The sequence below is a fragment of the Nematolebias whitei genome, chromosome 8, assembly GCF_014905685.2.
Source record: "Nematolebias whitei isolate Nwh7 chromosome 8, NemWhi1, whole genome shotgun sequence".
In the NCBI taxonomy this organism is placed as follows: domain Eukaryota; kingdom Metazoa; phylum Chordata; class Actinopteri; order Cyprinodontiformes; family Rivulidae; genus Nematolebias; species Nematolebias whitei.
The window spans coordinates 24,948,208-24,970,848 of record NC_056505.1 but is presented as its reverse complement, the minus strand read 5'-3'; the positions used below and the strand labels follow the sequence as shown (position 1 = coordinate 24,970,848).

The window sequence follows — 22,641 nt, the reverse complement described above, 5'->3', positions numbered from 1 at the left end:
ATTGTAATTAGAGATATCTCAAATAAGTATTTTAACTAGTCAAAATATAATTACAGATATCTTAAATAACTAAAATGTCTAGTCATTAACCAATTTCAGATATCTGGAATGTAAGTGTAGTGAATCCAATTTTATGTTAAGATGGCTTGCCATACCGGATCAGCCTCCTCTGATGGTTGGTTGGAGGTTGCATTTAAAGACAGGACTTGAGTTTTATGTTGTGCTCCTGCGCTAAATAAAAATGGAATTGCCTGCTCTCTGATGGGTTTTATAACCAGATGGAAATGTGTTTATAAGTGACAGATGAATATCTGCAAATGAAGATGCACGTTGTCAAAATGAGCTTCCTGTTGTGTCCAGACTCACATCTAGTTAGAAAAAGACCTGCTGAGGTGGTGCATGTGGTGAGAACGACTTCTGCTTGCCTCAAACGGAAAGTGTTTGGTGTCTGGTGCAGACTCTTGCCCCACAGATTGCTTGAGCATGCTTTGTTTTCCCTCCTAGGGCACACAAAGGCAAAATATGGACCTTTTTTTAAGCTGCATTTAAATATGAGTTTTAATAAGAGTTGATATTAAAGCATTTAGTTGATAGACAGCAGGTCTGCTATAACAAGGGAGTTCAAACAAAGATGCAAAATAAATTCTACAAAACATTCTATAACGGAAAAGGAATTAAACCTCCTGAAAGTACCTTCAGACTTGACTGCTTGACCGATTTTACTTCCCAACTCAATGTGCAACCTTTCAGTAGGCTTGAGGAAGTCAATAAGGCCCTGTGGAAACATAAATGGGCTGCAGGTCAGGAGAAAATGTCTAGACCTCTTTATATGGCTCCCTTGACTTTTGTGTGTATTTATAAAACACATTTTTTAAATGATCTAAAAGCAGATTCAGCTAAAGAAAATTGTGCAATATTGCACGATGGATCTCTTAACCCTCCTGTTATGTTGCGGGTCAAATTGACCCGTTTTAAAGTTTAAATTTTTTTTAAAAATAGTTAAAAATATTTTTTCTGCATGAAACTTTTTCTATTTGTCTTAATAGTTCCACTCAACATATAAATTGAAAATGGTTCACTTTACACATTTGTACCACCCCCTGCGTCTACTTGCTACATCGATACTGTTCGGGTCAATTTGACCCGGCAGTCAAGTTGAAGGGTGAAAAGGGTAAAAAAAATATCCAATTCTATTTGTTTCCTTGAAACTATGAGACATATTTCACTACACACACATACACACACATGCACGCACACACCACACACACACACCACACACATGCACACGTGCATGCACACAAACCCACTTTCTCACTATTCTCTTTACTTCACAAGGAAACTGTGAGAAAGCAGGTGTTTATACAACTTTTGACGAGAACCTTTTCTGTTCCTGTGGGAAAACTCCACCCACGCTGAGTGGACACTCAGCAGAAGGGGAGGGGTGGGAGGGCATAAATATTCTCTGCAAGGGAGTCCTAAACACATTACACACTGAAGGTACATGTGATATTGTCACTGTCAGAGGTCAGGAAATGAGCAGCAGGAAAAAAATGTTTACAGCCCAGGAAGTGCTGGAACTTCTCATTGATCATGACAGTGAAATAGAAGAGGAGGTGTCTGAAGCTGAAGACAGTATTGAGGTCAATTCTGAGTCTGATGATTCTGATTATGAACCAATTGATGAAAGTGATATTCATGTTTCCCCAAGCAAGACATTCATGTCAAAAAATGGTGAAATTCAGTGGTCTTTATCTCCAACTAAGCACCTCGGAAAACAGTGTGCAGAAAATATAATAAAGACAGTGCCAGGGCCTACTAGGATGGCAGTAACTCGAGTCACAGATATCAAGTCGGTCTTTGAGCTACTCATGCCTAATGTAATACAAAAAATCATTCTTCAAATGACAAATCTAGAAGGAAGGCGAGTTGACTGCACCCTGGCCACTGGTCATCTTTTACAACATCATTGATGTATCAGCATACAACACATTTGTCATTTGGACGGAAATCTTTCCGGAGTGGAATGTGTCAAAGCTGTACAAGAGGCGCATTTTCTTAGAAGAGCTGGGCAAGGCACTTGTGGTACCACATAGACAACGAAGACAGCATATGCCAAGGACCCCAGCTACTGCAGCTGTAGTAAAGGAGATCCAGGAGAGGACTACATCCAGTACATCAGTGTGTGAGGTAAGTAAAAGTGTGTGTTTGTGCGAGTGCATGTTATGTGTGTCTTAGGAGCATCAAAAAATATATTAACCATTTTATTTGTCTTTCTAGGTTGCTACTTGAGGAAAAAAGAAGAGGAAGAGGTGCCAGGTTTGCAAGCCATCTAATGAGGTCAAAACGAGGATGACTTGTGTGAAATGTGCAAAATTTATTTGAACAAAGCACAGTCTGATGACATGTCCTTCATGTGTTGTGTAGATGACAAAACTAAAGCATCTAGTTAATTTACATATATTCATTTTTGTGGTATTTCTGATTGTATTCATTGCATGGTGTATACCATCACAACATGATGACATGTTACTTGTGAGCTGTGGAGATTCACAGACATACATGCACTGTGTTAGTGTTCCTAAGATCTTATTTTGTTGTTTTGTTCATTTCTGGTTCAAAAAACAGTGGCTGAATAAAGTTTACTTTCAATACAAATCTTCATGACTCATTTGTCTTGATTTTAATGAGCGGGTCAATTTGACCCAGAACAGTATATGTGTCTCAAGTTCAATTATAAAGATCACCCTTTGAAAAAAAAAATTAAATGTAATATAAAATTTTTTTACAAAAATCAATTTCAAGGATAATTATTGTTTTTTTTTGTGTGTAGGTTTTTTCAGCAAACATAAAAAATGTGATTTTTACCTCAGAAACGAACATAACAGGAGGGTTAATAAATGACTATTGTGTTCTTATCAGGTTTGTTCAAGGCTCTGGAATACTGCGTTTATTAAATCAAATGCTCCAGGGGGTGCCCAATACGTTGATCGCAATCTGCAGGTCGATTGCAAAGGCATCATGGGTAGATCGCATGGCATTAAAAAAAATAGACGTCAGCCTATCATCCATCCTCACTATGAAATGTATCACTTGACTGACATACGGGGCAGCACAGACCCTGTTTACACCATGTTGTGAAACTGTAGCTTTTCTGCTGCGGTTTGCCCGTTCATGTACACGACAACAGCCCTCGTCCTCTGAAACTGCAAGTTTCTGAATCCAGGTCTCAGAGTGGAGATTTTTGGGTGAGCCTCCACACGGAGGTGTGAAATGCTCCGCAAGTGTGAAGTCGCACACACCCGCTACAGGTGGCTGCAGCCCAAAGTTGTTCTGCACTAACAACAGTTATATTAAATGAGAGCAGAGTGTTTTTTATGCTACTCACCCTTTTACAGCATATAGGAGCAAAACTAATAAAGTCCGGGGTCCAAAGAGACGTTAGTGTATTCACCAGTTTGGATGTAACTGTCATGCAGACGCTGCATGTGCGATAAATGCAGCTGAGCCTCAGGGTTGCCAGATCAACTTAAAATGTCTTATTTATCCCCTCCTTTTCTGTGCACATGTTCAACAAACACGCACACATCTCATCTCAAAATATCTTTACTCCGCACATATGACAGTTTAGGTCAAAATACTATCATTTTAAAGGCACAGTACTGTAGTTCATAATTTATCTGGCAACCCAACTGAAATGGAAACTACAGCATTTTTGTGTAAACCTGCAATTTTTTTTTTGTTTATTATCCCCAATAAACCTTGAACAAACACAACGTTTCCAGTGGTTGTTCTCATGTAAACGGGGCCTTTTAGCAGGTAGATCATTTTGACCTGGTCATTTTAAAAGTAGCTTGCATGCTGAAAATGTCAGGCACCCCAGTCCTAAACCTACTTGCATCCTTTTCCCTTTATGTATCTTATTTATTTTACTTCGTTTGTGCGCTGTATTGGCACCAACGTCACTCAACAGTCAAAAAATAATTTCCATGGCTGCACATCAGCACCTACAACACCCTCTAAATCTATCTGTCTGAGACATGTGCTCTCTTTATATCCAGTCTTGCAATGCCCAGAACTTCTATTTCATGGTCTTCTGACTTCAAGGTAGAGAAATGCCCCGGGTGTACCAATCCATTAAACCCACAGTGCTGAACTCCATCTGGTTTTAGGATTTTACGTCAATGCTAAATCATTTTGGTAGACCTTATTGATCTTACAGTGTATGTCTTATTGACCTATCCACCCAGCAGTCTTCATTTGGTACAAGCTGTACGTCACTTGTGTCGTACAGGAGTTTTCAAAAGTGTTAAGTCTTTTAAAAATACCTGACATGTCACGTACAGAGGTGGGTGATTTCTTTGAAGGCACTTCCTCCGTCTCCCCTCTCTACTGTAATCCACATTGGCTCATTTTCAGCCATCACCCTCCTACACCAGCAGCGTTTTCCATTTCAGACTCTTCAGCCTGTCTGTGTTATGGCCCCATAAAGCTGGCACTGTGGGATGCAGAGACTCTGAGTCAGAGATGTGTGCCTGGGGAATATTGACCCGCTGAGGCTCGGAAAGACAGCAAGTTATAGAAAAAGACTTCCTGTTGTTTTGAAGGAAAGCTCATTCTGCCTATAATGTGGTTTGGAACCAGCTTTTATTGCCTCCTGCCGAAAGTGGATGATAACGCTTTTGCCCGTATTTGTTGTGTGCTCGTGCGTATGTCTGTTACCAAAATATCTCCTGAACCACTGGATGGATTTTAATTCAACTGAATGCACTGCTACAAAAGATTAACTTTTTGGAGTCACCCTGATTTAAGATGGCTGCCACAGTCAAAAGACCATGAAATGCACCAACATGGCTCGAATGTTGCCAGTTTTACACATATTGTGCTAAAATTCAGATTGTTTGTTGAAGAGAGTTGTTTACAATGCAAACACAAAGTGCTACTCATTACCTTTGCTGAAACTATTGGAGGCAATTCCGTTAGTCTGTTAGCAAAATATCTCTTGAGCAATTGTATGGATTTCAATAAAATTCTTATAAATGCATGTACATCTACAACTGATTACCTGGATTAGATCCGTTTAAGATGAACGCCAGAGCTAGTCAACATTGGACAACACAAACATGTCTACATGTACCACATGTGATGAGAATTACAATAAAGAACATCTGACTCTATAACTTAGTTTTAGATTTGTAGTAACTGAGACTTCTTCACATCACATGCTCTGAGCTCAACACACAACTGAAATACATGCGATTTGAGAAAACGTTATCTTCAAGGTTTGATCAATGAAAACCATACTTTTTAAAGATATAATGGTTTTAGACTAAAACTCTGGCATTAGTGGGCAATAGAATGCTAGGTGTGTTTTTTTTTTTTTTTTTTTTTAGTTTCTGAAATATTTGCCCAAATAGTTATATCCTGTTTAAGAACGAGCATTCTCGTTCTTAAGTTTTAGTTGTATGTTTCTTCAAGCGTGTGAGTTTTTGATGTAACAAAAACACACAAAAAACAAGAATGAATATAGAAATTCTATATATAGAATGAAATCTACACTGTTAGCATTTTTCTCTTCTTCTTTCACATCACAGCTTGCTGGCAGCTGAAAATAAGCAAATATAAATCAAGGTTAAGTTCCTGTTTTTGTTTAATAATGCTTGTTTTACGCATAAAAAAATATTCTTGCATCAATCCTTTATGGCAGCCTTTCATTTTTCTATTGTTTTTGACAGACACATAATATAATGATGCCCCAATTTTATTTATTTATTTGTTTTTGAATTATACAGAGCTCTTATTTGAGCATCGCTGTTTTTTTTTAACTGACGTTAATAAGCACCAATAAAGTGAGTATGTGGGAGTAAGATACTCTCTGCCATTTTATGGCTAACGAGAAGCTATAATGAGCTGATGAGATTTGTGCAACACTGAGACTTTTATTAACCTAAACCTATTTTCAGTCCACTATCTCTGCAGCCCAACAGAAAACAGATCAGATCATAGTTGGTAAAATGTAAACTGTATTTATTTCCTCTGTTTTGTTATGTAACTGGCAGTGGGCTACAGACAGAGATTAAAAAAAAAAAAAAAAGAATACAATAATTTAAAAAAATCATTATGAAATATTATTTTCTCTTTTGAATATATCATGTTAATGTATACTTCTTCTTAATGCATTCTATGATTATCAACTTAATAAAATGTGGATGTACTTTCATGAACTTAAGAAAGATGACTTGTTTTTTTTTAACTTTAGATCAATTCCCCCATCTAGTGGTCAAATAACGACATTGCAAGAAAGAAGTTAATTACATAATAAAACATCAAAAAAGGTTGAATCATGTCATCTGGACTTTGTTTTTTTTGTTAAAAAGAAACGTTTCGCCCCTCATCCAAGAGGCTTCGTCAGTCTGAGGCCTAGCCATCTGGTATTACCCAGAAGCCGCCCTGACTCTTGTGTTTCAAGCCTGCCTCAGATACCCCTGAAGTCTGGCCTTTTCACTAATGGTTTCAAAAACACAAAGTTTGTTTTCTCAGTCATCCAGGTATATAACAACAAAAAAGGTTGAATCATGTCATCTGGACTTTGTTTTTTTTTGTTAAAAAGAAACGTTTCGCCCCTCATCCAAGAGGCTTCGAGGTTATATACCTGGATGACTGAGAAAACAAACTTTGTATAATAAAACATCACTTCTTTTTATATGTTTATTTAAGAAGAAAAAAAATCTGATTATTCATCTTAAAAGCACTCAGGCAATGTTTATGATTAAACCTTGTCTAATCCAAATGATTAAAAGAAACAGTGAATTTCATTGATTTTTATGTTTGTCACTCACCTCTTCAGTACATTTCTTTCCCAATGCATGAACCTATATGAGCTATATATTATAATTTCAGTGGTGTTTTTAGTTTTAGCTAACAGAGGTCCCTGTTATTTGATCCTCTTTCTCTAGGGACCAGTGACCCATATGTGAAGTTTAAAATCGCAGGGAAAGAGGTGTTCAGAAGCAAAACCATCCATAAAAACCTGAATCCAGTGTGGGATGAGAGAGTGAGCCTCCTGGTGGAAACTCTAAAAGACCCACTTTATGTCAAGGTACAGTCGATTTTTCAAAATAACACAACTGCCGTACACATGTTTAATTTAACTTTACGTTTCTATAATTTTTTAGCCTAAAACTGACCCAAAGCAACACCTATATAGCAAGAAATGTATATATTTTTTCTCATTTGGCAAGTGTCACAAGCTAAAAGTCTTCATCAGAATTTACTTTTGAATTATTTGCAGCCAATCTTACATTTGCTGTCATTTGATTCCTGTGTAGAGGTTTGAATTAATAATATTTACACCTTCCAAGACAAGCTACAAGAAAAAAATCTGTACTATAATATTCTCCAAACTACAGAAACGCACAACTTACTTTAGTATGATGTTACTTAAATGTTTCTCTGAACTTATCTTGGTTCAGTTCTGCCAAGAAATGTCAGAACCACCTTTATCGTGCACAGAAGTTGTTGTGCGGGTGTTACTGTAGAAAACTGCTGCATTAGTCAGTGTCTGTTAGATCGAAGGGTTGTCAAGTCTAACAAGGGCTTTCATCTACTTTTTTATTCCTCAGTCGGTCATCAGTCAGCATGTTCAGACCTCGAACTGAGCTCTGTTGTTACTTTATCATTTTAAAAACTGAGAAAATGGTACCTTCATTGGATTTAAAGTACGCTATTCTTTTGAACAATGCCCTGGGATGACTTTTATTGTGAATTGGTGCTGTATAAATAAACTATATTAAATGGATTAAAGTTTTGAGATGTATTTTCCCTGGAACAAGCCACATTGGATTATTCTTGGAAGATAATTTTTTATATCACCAAGTTTTGGAAAATCCACCTCCAGATGTTTCTTATTAAAATCTTATAAAAACTTCGAGCCCTTTAGAAACACATTAATCATCTTCTAACAGCACACTAGTTATAAATGCTGAGCAAGGATGTCCAAACATTTCTTTATCCTATGTTTTATACAAATATGAAACCCTTCTGAAGACGAGCTCCATTTCTAGACAAAGGCTGAGGGAAAAGTGTGGTGGGGTGTTTGTTGTTCTCCCCTGACCTTTTCTTGTCTCCTTTAGGTGTTTGACTATGACTTTGGACTGCAGGATGACTTCATGGGCTCAGCCTATCTCCATCTGGAGTCTCTGGAACATCAGAGGTGTCTTTTTATTTTAATTTTTTTAATTCCTTTCCACTAAAACATCCTGAGTGTTTGGCTCTCTTTTCACCCAAACCGTTCCAATTATTTCTGTCTCAGATGATTGTATGAAAGAAACTGTCCTGCATGCTCCATTTCGTCAGTGATGGAGATGTTTAGAGAAGTTGATGTGCTAAGATTTAAACCACGAAGCAGTGATGCTGGGAGTGGCACACTCTGCTCTAAGATCAGCAGTTTTCTTGTTGCACCATTTACCAAACACCATCTTTATAATCCTAATACAGTGACCAAAACCTGTCCGTGGCTGCCCTCTAGTGGCAGAATGTAGAAGTTTCTTTTAACGCTTCAAAAGTTCAAGTAACCAAAATGCAACTCATCCATTATTAAGTTCTCTAGTCTTTCCTTGCTGTTTGTCATATTTAATGTAGAAATGAAAAACATAATAAAAAGAAATGAAAGACAGTAGAATCAAAATAAATTTCACTGATGGGGATTTGTTGTCACAGTTAAAGGCCTCTTTTTTATTCAGGCTTCCCTGACTATAATCAGAATGTCCTGTTTGTGGCACATGCTGTTATAACAAGGGACATCAGGTGATGTCACAGGTACGTAATGATTGGCTCAACCTCAAAACAAGAGACTTTTGAGCCATGACATGTCAGCTCCAAGTGGAGATGTTTTACAGCTCACAGCCACAGAGACATTGGATTAAACTGGATTTTGTGAACTTTATTTGATCGGTTTTCATTATGTGGTGGATCATTGTGAAAAATGTTTCTACACCTACTTGCAGAAAGAACATTTATTTTTCAGTGACAGACCACAAATCTTGTCATCCCTTTCTATCTTTACATTTTGCTTTCAAACAATGAGACTTCCTCGTAACCTTTTCAAATGGCCCTCTGCAGTGATTTAGTTTTTTTTTTCTAAAGGTTTTCCGATTTTATTTTTACTCATTTTCTGCACAGTACCTTACCATTTAAAAAATATATGTATATTTTTATTTAAGCCACTCAACTCTTATCTATAATTTACAGTTTAAATGGTTGTGAAAAATATCTTAAGGTAAATCTGTTACCAACAGCCTGTTACATAGACACACTTTATTTTCATCTTTTTGAATCTATTAAATTTAAACAAAGTAACACAATTTGACACATGAGATAGTATTTTAACACCAACAAGATGACTTCCAAACAGCTGTCAGCTGAAAACTTGGCATACAATACATCAGGGCAAGTGGATCACGTCTGAGGGGTTTAGGCTAACAAGCAACAATTTTAAGTTTTATTTTAGTTTGTTTATCATAACTTAACAAGGACAGCAAACATGCTGTCTGTCACAGTTCCAGCCTCAGAAACCTCTCGTTTGGTGAAGATAGAAGCTCCTTGCTGGTGGAACGATTGCTCTACTTTGTTGCAGAAGTGTCCTGTTGCTATTTGAACCTGGTGCAAAGAAGTGAGTCGCCCTTGTTCTTTACTTCACCTTCACCTGGTTTTTCTGGAAAACTTGCAGGAAAAAAGGGGCGTGATTTGACTTGCAGTGTCTTTTCACATTGCATTGTTTAATTAAAGCAAAGTGAACTCGTTTTCTGCTTTTTGTCTTTAAAAGAGAAAATTTCCATCTTGCAGCAAGCTCAGCTCATACGAGTTTTATTGTCTTCTATCTGTACAGATAGGATACAGGTGTGCAGGGTTACCCACCTCACTCTTCATTTACCAAAACATGAACAAAATGCAGACTTTGACCATAATATTAGGCTGAATGTATTCAAGTAGCTCATGTAGTGCATGTTTCAGTTTGAGTTTGTGGACACTTGTCCACTTTCCTCATTTTTAATCTCACACTATAGGTACAAGAACTAGACTGGAAAAGCAGCCAAAATCTGAAGAAAAATGTTGCAAGACCTTCAGAACATCTGATAACATAAAGAGCATTTTAAGAATTTTACAAGTAATTCTGACTCGTTTAAAGCTAAGAATAAAAACTAGAGGTGATTTAAAGTATTAGGACAGTAGTGTGAGGTATGTGCACAGGAACATGCAGAACTCTGGTTGACATGGTTCAAATGATAGTTTTTTATGTGACCATGATGACTTTGCATCCCTGTAGGACACTGGATGTGACGCTGGACCTGAAGGACCCACAGTATCCTGAACAGAACCTGGGCAGCCTGGAATTTGCTGTTACTCTGACACCGAAAGAGGGAGACGTAAAAGACGCTGTAAGAAATTTACTTGAAAATACTCAGAACTGCGCGTTTATCTTTCTTGTCTCATGAAGAGTAGAGGCCCTCCTTGTTTTCTGGAGTTCTGTATCTCACTGTAACTTAGCACCTTCATAGCAGTGAACCAAACAAAACCGAAAATTTAAATAACGTTTAAATAAGTTGTATCAAATTCAGCTGCAGTGATTTTAGCTGTAGCGTCTTCACACATCAGAGGAACATATAAGCAGCGGTGAACTGGAATGTGCTGGCTCTGCTCAGCCTCAGTTGCTGGAAACTGTACAAGTCAGCAGATCCAAATGCAAAAACACAAGTTTAATTATGCTGTGTGGAAAAGTAGTTCAAAGAGCAACTGATCTTCATTCCTAATTATGTTGCATTGCGCCTCTGTGAAAACCCTGGCTGTTTGAAAGTTACATTTATTTCTCGTCAATTATTTGTTTTGGCTAATTGGACTCCTGCACGTTGTGCTCAGAACATGGCAGAGCCATGAGGGACATATTTTATTCCTTTTGATCTGATGTCTTAACTATGTTGCTGTTTTAGTTCAGAAAACCTACAATTGACAGAACAAATAAACTTTATTTGGGTTAAGCATCATTTTGGATTTCTCCAACTGTGCAGAGAACAAGCACAAGGTTAAACTAGACTGCTGTCTGCTGCCATCTAGTGGTGGAGAAGAGAAACAAGCGGATTTTTCCAAATCTATAGGTGGAAAAATTTGGATTTTTGTTGATATGAGTTGTTTTAATTAATGACAGAGAGTTCTGTATATTTGGAAATAGTATTTTTACATTAAACTGTTAAATATTTAGTTACTCATGTTTTCTTTATAATTTCGCTTTAATAAAAACAGAATTCTTGTGTTTTAAAGGCGGATTTAGCAGTAAGGATTTCCCATTTTTTTTATGACATTAGCTGCCAAAAAAAAAAAAAAAAAATAGCTCAGTTGAATTCTTGTATCTTCCCATTTTATGGGTTGGCTTAAAAAATAAAGGTGGTCCCAACACGCATTGAGTTTGAAGCTGGTTAGACTTAATTTATTTAAAATGCTCATACTGTGTATTTTAGCTTTTGCTTGCAAGTTTTAATAAACTGTTGCACAGACTTTCTGTTTGTGGGATAGTCAGGGTTGTTAGTGACTGAATATTGTTGCTCATATAAACAGTAAAGTTTGATGATTGATAACTTTCCACAGCAGATTTTCATAATCGGTCACTGAAATTAAGAAGTAAACTATTAATCCAAAGCTGTAAAGAGCAGAAAATTATCTATTTTGTGTTTGTAGGTTTTTAGCTAAGGGTAGTTAACGGTTTTAGATTAATATAAAACATGGGTATACTGTGAGAAAAGCACTTGATGTGCTGCGTTCTGTATGTTTATACATGAATATGTCTTTGCATGTGGTTATATAACACTAACAAAACACCTCACGATAAGTCACGGTGCTGTTACACTCCCTGCTTAGTTAACTTGCATGGTGCCACACTTACCTCATCTAACTCCCCCTCCCCTCACCAGCATCGGGGCTTATTATCTGAACTTCACACGACATGACCTCTCACCTTTTGGCCCTTCAGCTTTAAGACGAGACGGTGGGAGGCGCTCTGTAACCGCTTTGTCTCGTTCGCAGACCATGCTTTTGGGCAGAAACTGGAAACGATCCAGTAAGGTAAACTAAAACGGCATGTAACTCATCAACCTTCTGACTCTGCTGTAACTCCACATACCGACTGCACTGCACCTCGCCTATCCTTCACTGGTGTACATGGATGGAGTCTCGCCTGGCCCCTATCTCTTCCATGTTCCTTCACTCCCTGCGTTTTGCTTTCTTCAATTCTCATTGTCACCATCTTGTTTTCCACAAGCTGTTTTTTGCACGAGCGGAAGGCATGGACCCTTTTTCTTTCTTTTTTTTTTTGGAGTTCAATACAACCTAAAAAGAACCTTGGTATTAAATCATATATTAGGTGCTCATCAAAGGTGGAAGCAGTTCATTACAGCTGTTGCTATTATCACAGTACAGAATATCACAGGGTTTTGGATCATATTTGAAGCACAGTTCGTGTTTTTATTGAAAAATCACTGACCTTTGTCTGTGCATGTGTCCTCACGTTGATCCATAAAACAAAGACAAACTAAAAATTGAGCCAATAGCTGATCGTTAAGGTCAGGACCCCACTGTGGGTCATGAAACACTGAGTGCGAGGGTCTTAAAATGATCCCCAGACATCAGAATAACATAAAAAATACTGCTAATGGCACATTTTGTGCTGTATTTGTAACTATTTGAAAAGTTGTCATAAATGGATACAGTTAATGGTTGTAGAATTTGTGTTGACTCTGTGTCGGCCTTCGACCATCGGTAATCGAGGTTGTAAGATTTTTGTTAGTTTCTGGGTGAAAAGCTGAAAGGTTTGGGGCCCACTGCGTTAATGGAGTTGTAAATTTTCAATATGTGTTTGGCAGCAAGCCTTTTTCCATTTCAGGTGCCCAAATCAAGCAGAGTTATGGTTCAACTCCTGGTCCAAAACAATCATATAGTTGTGCTTCTTCCACCTTTGATCCGTACTCAAACGATGTGTAAAAATAAGCCAAGCAGAGGATTTGCATTTACTGCTGTTTCTTTTTTACAAGATTGTGGATAAACGCTCGTTCAGATTTGACCCGTGTTTCATTAATTGTGCACCATTATTTCCATCAGTTAAGTTTTTCATATTGTCAAATTTGAAAAAAATAGTGTTTATTTATTCTTTATATATCTTTTTTTTTTTTTACTTTTGTTCTCTGTCTGGTTGAAATGGGCGCATGCTGATTGAGAGTTTGCCTCTTCTTTGTCACTGCATGAAGGCTCTAGCTGGTCTTTTTTTTTCACCGTAATACAGTAATATCATTTTGAAGACAGTTTCTTTGAACAGTTTTCTAAATAAACTGGAGCTGAATCTTAAAACTCACTTTTTAACTTTTATCTTGAGCTGCACATAAAGAACTAAACGTTCCCGCATCCAACATTTAGTAGTTTCATCCATCCATCAGCACATTTTAGAAACATTTTAGAAGCTTCCAAACTGGGCCTCTCCACCTGTGACAAAAGAAATGGCTCAAACTCAGACGTTCCCATGCTTTTTTTTTTTTTTTTTGTAAGCCTTTCAGAATCTGAACACGATCGATCATATTGCCTGTTCTGCTGTGCCCTGATTCATGAAAAGACAAAATCTTAGTCCAAATTCAAATTCACAGTCTTTCTCTGTAACTAAACATATGTAGCAATAAAAACAAGCGCTGCAACCTCTCATCATTAGCATATTAAGTGAACGGGAGACTGTAAGAGAAGTTGGCTCCATTGCAGGGAGCTGTTCGCATTGTTTAATGTCTGGAAAATGGAAATTAAGAAGCTCTGTCTCCAGATCAAAGGCGAGGCAGGGTTTGTTCAGAGTTTAATGAAATGCACCCGCAAAACAAAAGCTATGCTAATACACTCTGCCTAACAAGGAAGGAGGAGAGGCAGAGAAATGAGAGATGGAGGGAGGATTTGTAGTTGTTCGACAAATAAATACCATGGTTTTAGTGGTAGTAAAGGATGCTGACCTGACTCAAAGACAGGTTAAATAGGCCTTTAAGTGCTCGGGAGACACTGGATTCATAAACTGTTGAATTTGAGTTTGCAGACTTTTCAAAAAAACAAGACAGACAGATGGAAAACAGTATGCTCTAAAGCAGCTAACAGTTTTGGAGATGAAAGCATATAAAGCTTGATTTTTTTCCTAATAATTAAATGTAGTACAGCAAACAGACTGATCGATGTCTTGTGAACAAAATGAAGATACTTCTCGGTATTTCCTAAAAATACAGCGGGTCAGAGTTTGGAGAAAATGTTGATAGAATAAATATCAGCTGCCAACATGTTTTCCCTCAAGCTCTTGCATCATCTTTGCGTGTTTGGAGTATGTGATGCTGGTGACACCATTTTTTTTAGCTCAATAAATAAGATTTATTTATTAAGTTGTGTAGCCATTTTAGTGTTGGCTAAGATCAATTAGCTGTGGTGGGCATCTTGAAATTGTTTGACTCTAAAAGTTAATCAGCTTTAAATGTATATGTAGTGATTACTTTCTGAGTTTTTCAATAAAATCAGATGGACAAACACATTAACACGTGATCACACACCTTTATGGTGCTAGAAAGCTGTGCCATAATTGATAATTATGTCCCAACATGTCAGATAAGTTTGTGTTCAGTTGTTTTCCTTTGTGTTTTGCCTGCCTCTGTGTTGTCTTGAAGCATTTTACTCAAATGTCATCAAGCCAAATTTATGCTTTGGGTTTAGTAAAAGCGTCTTGTTTTCTTGTTTGTGCACTCATGGACATCCAGTCGTTGGTGAAAACGATTCTCTGTGTGTGTGTTTGCTGCAGTATCAGAGCATGCGTCTCTCAGATGTGCACAGAAAAGCGCAGCTGTGGCGAGGAATCGTCAGCATCAGTCTAATCGAAGGTCGCGGCCTGCAGCCCATGGATGCCAATGGCCTCAGCGACCCATATGTCAAATTTAGGATGGGTCACCAGAAGTACAAGAGCAAGGTAACCTGGGAACATATCATGTGACTGCTGAACCATGCTCACTCATTGTCAGATTTGAATAATTTCCACTTCAAGCCTACACATTTTCTACCACTCTTCTTGAAAACTTATATTTAGAATTATGCTTTTAAAATATTGCTCAATTGAAAAGGAGTGAAACATCCATCATGTTTGTAGGAGCATGTGTCTCTTTACAGATAGATATCCTCCTCCTCTGTTTTTACTTGTACATTCAGTCTGTAATAAATGGCTTTCTTATCACTCTAACACTTCTTATTCTAATTTACCTGTCTCATGAATTCATTTTTGCCTCCTTATACAGTAATAAAGGTGTCGCCTTTCAGTGTGTGTTTGGGGGAAAAATTATTATTGTGCTACAAAATCGTCTGAATCAAATGTCAATTACCGTATTTGTATTTTAGTTGTATGAATGTATAGTTTATAACTTGGTTATATATAAAAAAGTGGGCCTAAGGGGTAAATTATGTACTACCTTAGCTTTTTTTTTTTCAGACAATTCCTAAAACACTGACCCCCCAGTGGAGAGAACAGTTTGATTTCCACTTGTATGATGAGCAAGGAGGCTTTGTGGATATCACAGTCTGGGACAGAGATGCTGGCAAGAAGGATGACTTCATGGGAAGGTGCAATAATTTTCTTTTTCTTTTTTTTTTTTTTTTTTTGTTTATTCAAATAAAATTGTATCCCCAGTTCCAAAAAGTTCAGACATTGTGTAAACTGTAAATATACTGGTAATCATAATTGTAAGGATTTGTAAATCTCATAAACTCATTGTTTTCACAATGGAGCATAGTAAAGATTTGAAATGACTAATTTAAGAAGTTGCACCATTTCTTATTTACAGTATTTCTTTATATATATATATATATATATATATATATTGTCATATATATATATATATATATATATATATATTATCTTTATTTATCATATGATGAGTTGTATGGGAGGCTGGACACTAAAGAGGGCAAGAAGGACTTGTACCGATTGGCGAGACAGAGGGATCAGGCTGGAAAGGATGTGCAACAGGTTATGCTTGATAAAGATAGGCATGGTAATGTTTTAACAAGTGATACTAGGGTGATGGGAAGATGTAAGGAGTACTTTGAGAAGCTAATGAATGAAGAGAAAGAAAGAGAAAGAAGACTAGTGGTCAAAGAAAGTATGGACCAGGAAGTTGGAAAGATTAGTGAGGGTGAAATCCAGAAAGCTCTGAAAAGAAAGAAGAAGGGGAAGGCAGTAGGACCTGATGACCAGTGGAGGTCTGGAAATGTTAGTGAGGTTTTTGACTCAAATACTCAATGGCATATTTGAGGGTGAGAACATGCCCGAGGAATGGAGGAGAAGTGTGCTGGCGGCCATTTTTAAGAACAAGGGTGAAGGGGAATTATGTTGATGAGCCACACAGTGAAGATCTGGGAGAGAATTGTGGAAGCTAGATTTAAACAAGAGGTGACTATCTGTGAGCAGCAGTATGGTTTCATGCCAAGAAAGAGCACCACAGATGCCATCTTTGCTTTGAGGATGCTGATGGAGAAGTACAGAGAGGGTCAGAAAGTACTCCATTGTGTCTTTGTGGATTTAGAAAAAGCATAAGACAGGGTGCCGAGGGAGGAGGTGTGGTATTGCATGAGGAAATCTGGAGTGGCCGAAAAGTATGTTACACTGGTACAGGACATGTATGAGGACAGCAAGACAGTGGTGAGATGTGCTGTAGGAGTGACAGATAGCTTCATGGTGGAGGTGGGATTGCATCAAGGATCGGCTCTGAGCCCCTTGTTTGCTCTGGTGATGGACCGACAGATGAGGTCAGGCAAGAATCCCGGTGGACTATGATGTTTGCAGATGACGTGATCTGTGGTGAGAACAGGGAATAGGTGGAAGAGAACTTGGAGAGGTGGAGGTATGCACTTGAAAGAAGAGGAATGAAAGTCAGCTGTAGTGTGTGAATGAGAGGGAGTCCGGTGGAACAGTGAGGCTACAAGGAGCAGAGGTCACAAAGATGCAGGACTTCAAGTACTTGGGGTCCACAATCCAGGAAAATGCAATGTGGTAAAGAGGTGTAAAAGAGAGTCCAGGCAGGATGGAGTGGATGGAGAAAAGTTTCAGGAGTGATTTGTGACAAAAGGGTGTCAACAAAGGTCAAAGGAAAAGTTTACAAGACAGTGGTGAGACCAGCTATGTTGTATGGTCTGGAGACAGAGACATGGACAAAAAGACAGTAGAAAGAACTGGAAGTGGCAGAAATGAAGGTGTTGAGGTTCTCCTTAAGAGTGACAAGCATGGATAAGATTAGGAATGCAATTATCAGAATAATTATTAATAAATAATTAATACTTTGATAATAATTAATAATTCAATCTGGTGACCTTGTTGTGGAGAGGCAACAGCTCTACCAGCTGAGCCACCGTGCCACCCACCTGTAGTTTCAACTGTAGGCAAATTAAGAGCATGTCAGGAAATCAATTCAGTGAAGAGCAGATGCTCCTAAAGCACCAACTAAAAGGTACTAAGTGTGTCAGCTTTGCCCAAGTTGTCTTCACTTGCTTACATCCTACATACATCGCTCGCTACTTGTTGTTTACTATTTTTAGAGTGTTGCTGTTTTTCTGCTCCTGCACAGCAGGTGATTTATAACAAGTTCCTAATGAGACCAATAAACAGAAACAAACACACATCATTTCTAAAGAAAGAAAAAAAGTTTCCTACACATGTAACATCTTTGCAGACATTCTGTGAGAATGCCAACCATGGATTTTTTTTTATTTTTTATTGTTAGCCCAAAATTGCTGCCGTTGTACAGTTTGTAGAGTCTGTGTTTCAGAACAGTTTGCAGATAGTTTTTGTGCGTTTGTGTTAATGCTTTTTTTTAGGTGTACCATCGACTTGTCGCTTCTTAGTAAAGAACACACACACAAGTTGGACATGCCGCTGGAGGAAGGGGAGGGAGTTCTGGTGCTTCTGGTCACCCTCACTGCCTCCGCCGCCGTTTCTATCTCAGACCTGTCAGTCAACATGCTGGATGATCCGCAAGAGAGACACCAGATCACGCAGAGATATGTGAGTTGCTTTGTTACAGCTGGGCTTGTGTGTTTTCAGCACTGTATTAAAGTTGTGTGAATGTTTTTGTTCACAGGAAAAAAATAACACATTTTTGATGTGGATTCTTGTGAGTCGTACATGAATGAATCAGGCACAGCTATTTGAATGTAAATTGGCTTGTTAGCCATTTGCCTTTGAGCTTGCTTGGTTTGAGGAAGATCAGACAATAAGATGGCATACCCTTTTAGGTCCTATCTGCTTCAGAAACCCTCCACTTACAGTGTTTTCACACTTTTCTCTTATCCTAGCTCACCTTACTCATCCTTGCTAGAAAGACCACCCAGCTCACACATCAATAGATTCTAGTTCCATATGTAGCCCCCACCTTGAGACTTTAGGTGTTGCACTGCTGAAACATGTGAGCATGTCAGTAGCACCTGCTTGTATGTGTCTGCATGTGTGTGTTCACATAGCTGTATTTGTGACACTATTGGACATGATGTTTACACCTTACTGAGCTCCTGTGGCCACACATCAGAGCAGCGACCTACATAACCGTGGAGAAGCCTCGCTGGCTAGCCACAGGAGGTCGACCGCTTCTCACCGAGCTGCAGAATTCTCCTCGTATCAGAAGGGGGAGCTCAAAGACTGAGGCAGAGCCTAGCTGTCTCTCTCCTGGCAGTTGGCGAAACAAGGGCAGAGGGAACGAGTGCATGAACGTGCATCTGAGTGAATGTGTGTAATAGGGGGCGAGAGGTAAAGGGTGAGGGTTGCACCGGGAAGGGAAGGCGTGTAAAATGAAAAGAAAAAGCTATTTCACCTCTCTCACAACTCACGCGAACCCCTCGTTTTTCTGCTCTGCTGAAGGCGACACATTTTACTTCCCTCACCTTCCTCTTTTCCAGCTTCCCACTCCACTCCCCATTTCTGTCCCACTCTCCCTGCAACCTCGGCCTCTTTGTCTGTCTCTGCTGTGGCCTTCCTTTTTAGATGAAGGGATGGAAAGAGCGAGCGAGAAGGGGGAAGAAAGTAGGGGGTTTGCAGATGGAGGGGCACGGCGAGGTCAGTTTGAAGACTTGAATGGTCTCTACCTATTAACATATTCCTTTTCCCGAGACCGGCAGTCTTTCAGTTGGAGAATTTAATAAAGGTGTACCTTATCAAAGAGACCAAGTACCACCACTAATATATAGCAGTGCTGCTGAAAGCCTGCTAATCTGTGCACGCGTGTAATCCAGTGTGTGTGTGCATGGCGTGTGGACACAATTTTACAGGCTGATGTTATCAGCTGGAAATCAGCCGTGCTACACAAAGCATCCTCTATAAGCAAGCACTGTCCTGCAGACACGTCCCAAAAACAGTGGCTCTCTCATGGGATAGAATGTGCCTGTGGAGAAAACGCAATACTCTTTAATTATCACAGTTTAAAGAGCAGATAGTTTTACAAATGACAATGACGAGAGAGAAGACGGCTAAACGTCTCATCATGAAAACACACTGACAGGATTCATTTGAGGTAGCGAGGATTGAAAAGTGCATGCATGCTTAATAACTCGAATTTATATTATTTGTTTTGTTATTAGGCTATTGCCTAATGTCTGTTTGTGACAGTGGATGATAGTGTAATACCTTTGTGTGTATGTTTTTGTCTGTTAGCAGGGAATATTAACTAGTACGTCTACAAATGATTGTCTTATGGATTCAACTTGATTCAAGATGGCCACCATAGATAATCAGTCTTAGCAAACACAAAATTAGCTACAACCCCGTTATTTTTACAAATACTGAGCTCAAATTTGGTGTAGTGGCTGCGAGTCATTCCCAGCTGGTACTTTGAGCACTAAAAGATCACGTGAGACCTTAGTTTAAATTTCTGACGAGCTGACGAGTGACATGAATTCCTCCGAAGAATGCTAGTTTCATTCACTTTTGATGGTAGAATTATTATTTTCCATGCTAGAAATGTCCTCATCACTTTATCACACCCAGACATCACAACTATACAAAGCTCATGTGGTCACGATGAGGTCACTGCGCTGAATTTGGCAGCTGTTATTTTTCCCCATTTCAATCTGAGGCCATTGATGAAAACCGACGACAGACACCTGAGTGCTGGGATGTGATGCTGCACCGAGCTCATTAATATCCATCTCATTCTGGCTCTTCAGCTCGATGATGACTTTGTGTGTGTGCAAACACACTATGTACATGTGTGTGTGTGTGTGTGTGTGTGGGGGGGGGGGGTCTCTCGCATGCACACCTATTTAGTTTAAATTCATCTTACAGCATGGATTTACAGTAACTGGCATGGTGTAATACTCTCACTTTTTAGACAACTGCCCACTAACCTTTCTTTCATCTTTAATTAGTCCTCCCCAGAACTAAAGAAGGGCAGAGAAAGGGAGGAAAGAAAGAAAGAGATTTATGCATTATGATGGCAAAGGAGCACACACACTAATGGCTCTTAATGGGACTGAGGTGGCCACAAAGATGGGTGGATTAGGAAAGGAGGACATGGTGACCTCCATTGAAGTGGTGCCACTTCTCCACCCACCTTCATGTGCAGACATAACACGCCTCTCCTACCCACTCTGATCCACTGCTGTAAAGGACACAACCTGGATAGGAAGTGAGCTAAGCTGCACTGAAGTGAAGGATGAGCACAGAGCAGGGGTTTTCTGCTTCTTTTAGTCGACAGCGATCATGACTGAGGGGGTAATGCGAGGGAGAAGTGCTCACAAAAGTGTTGCGTTTGAGCATTCACAATCATTTGATCAAATGTCCCCTGAATTTAAGGGCTGCAGGGCAGATCCTGTGTGTGTTTGTGTGTTCTGGGATTCAGCAGCGATAAAGTGTGACACGCTGCAAAGATGACAGTGAGTCATAAGGCTGTGCCAGCTCTGATTCATTTGTGTGTTTGTATGTCAGCCCAGTGTGACAGAGGCAGAAAGAAGACGTCACGGTGACAAGCTGTCACTCACAGACAGGGCAGCAGGTTTTGTCTTATGAAAGCCATCCTTCCTTTTTTTTTTTTTTAGTTTCCTCTCATTTGTTCATCCCTCCCTTTTCATTTCTTCCTTATCCCCATCGCTGCACCTGCGTGCAGATGTGGGGCGAGGATGGGGGAGAGTGTGGAGGGGGTGTTGATCTTGGCCTCTTTTCATCCGTCTCTCTGTCAAACTGTGTGTCCAGTTGCCGTCTGTCTTTCTGATGAGGGTTTAAAATTTGTGGAGGATGGGTGCATCCTTTCTAGCAATCATGGATGGAGTCCGAACACTGTGTCTCCTCAGGGAGCAAGTGTATGGGTGCGTGTGTGTGTGTGTGTGTACGTGTGTGTGTTGGGGAGATGGAGCCAAGGAATGATTGGAGGGCAGAAAAAACCTTATTGCGTCCATTTTGGTGCAAAAAGTTTCCATTCATGAACAAAATACAATTTCATTTTTTAACTTTATTTTAATTAAGAACTGTCTTTGTTATGGCTTGCTATCAAAAGCTAAAAGATGGTAAAAATGTTTTTGCACCAAGTTTGTAAAGGAGTTTCTTCTTGTGTCTCCCACAATAATGTTCTAAACCAGTGGACAATTTTTAATGAAACTTGCAGAAACTAATCAGAAGAAGAAGAAGGGCGGCTGTGGCTGAGTGGTTAGAGCAGTCGTCCTCCAATGCAAGAGTTGGGGGTTCAATTCCACCAGCAGTCGCATGCTGAAGTGTCCCTGGGCAAGACACTGAACCCCTCATTGCCTCCGATGTGTGTCCCATAGATGTATGAATGTGATAAAGCTCTGATTATTCTTTGTATACATATAGTAGAGTGCTGTATGAATAGATAAACGAGGCACATATTGTAGTGTAAAACACTGAGTATTTTGACAAGATAAAAAGGTGCTATATAAGTAAAGTCTATTTACCATTCTTCTTCTTTTGGCTTTTCCCTCTTCAGGGCTCACCACAGCAAGTCATCCCCCTCCATCTCACTCTGTCCTCACTCCAACTACCTCCATGTCCTCTCTAACTGCATCTCCTCTTTGTCTTTTTCCTGGCAGCTGCATTTCTAACATCCTTCTACCAGTATACCCACTGTCCCTCCTCTGGACATGTCCAAACCATCTCAGTCTGGTTTCTCTAACTTTATCTCCCAGTTGTTCAACCTGTGCTGTACCTTTTGATGATCCAATGAATCATTGGATGTACAGTAGTCCCTAGCTACTTTGCGATTTGACTTTTGCGTACTCCCTCTTTTTTGCAGTTTTTCAAAGTAAGATTGGACATGACACACAATTGGCTGATTGATGGATGAGCCGCAAGATTGGCATGTAATTTTTATTTAAAATAAATTATTTTAAATTATTTAGCACCTGCTGCACCTGTGTGCAACCCGCGTGTGCAGAGAGAAGCTCCCTCCTGCAGTATGTGACCTCTGCTCTGCAGCAGAGATATGGGCATGGCTGAGATCATTGGCAGGTGGCAGAGAGAGTGGAGATCATGACATGCTGTGCTCTTTTAGAACGTTTAGAGTTTAGAAACATTGTTTATAATTTTGCAAGAGTGTGGAATGGGTTTAAAAT

At 39.2% G+C, this 22,641-nt stretch overlaps 1 protein-coding gene across 1 annotated transcript in view; it reads left to right on the top strand.

Moving 5' to 3' along the window:
• mctp1a (multiple C2 domains, transmembrane 1a) overlaps positions 1–22,641 on the top strand; it is a 162,568-nt gene that overhangs the window by 83,310 nt on the left and 56,617 nt on the right. Inside the window, exons 3-10 of the mRNA XM_037680664.1 lie at positions 6,954–7,096; positions 8,130–8,209; positions 10,322–10,433; positions 12,070–12,108; positions 14,849–15,013; positions 15,527–15,657; positions 17,908–18,094; positions 18,982–19,138. Coding sequence (XP_037536592.1) covers positions 6,954–7,096; positions 8,130–8,209; positions 10,322–10,433; positions 12,070–12,108; positions 14,849–15,013; positions 15,527–15,657; positions 17,908–18,094; positions 18,982–19,138 — 1,014 coding nt within the window. The remainder of the gene's footprint in view (positions 1–6,953; positions 7,097–8,129; positions 8,210–10,321; positions 10,434–12,069; positions 12,109–14,848; positions 15,014–15,526; positions 15,658–17,907; positions 18,095–18,981; positions 19,139–22,641) is intronic.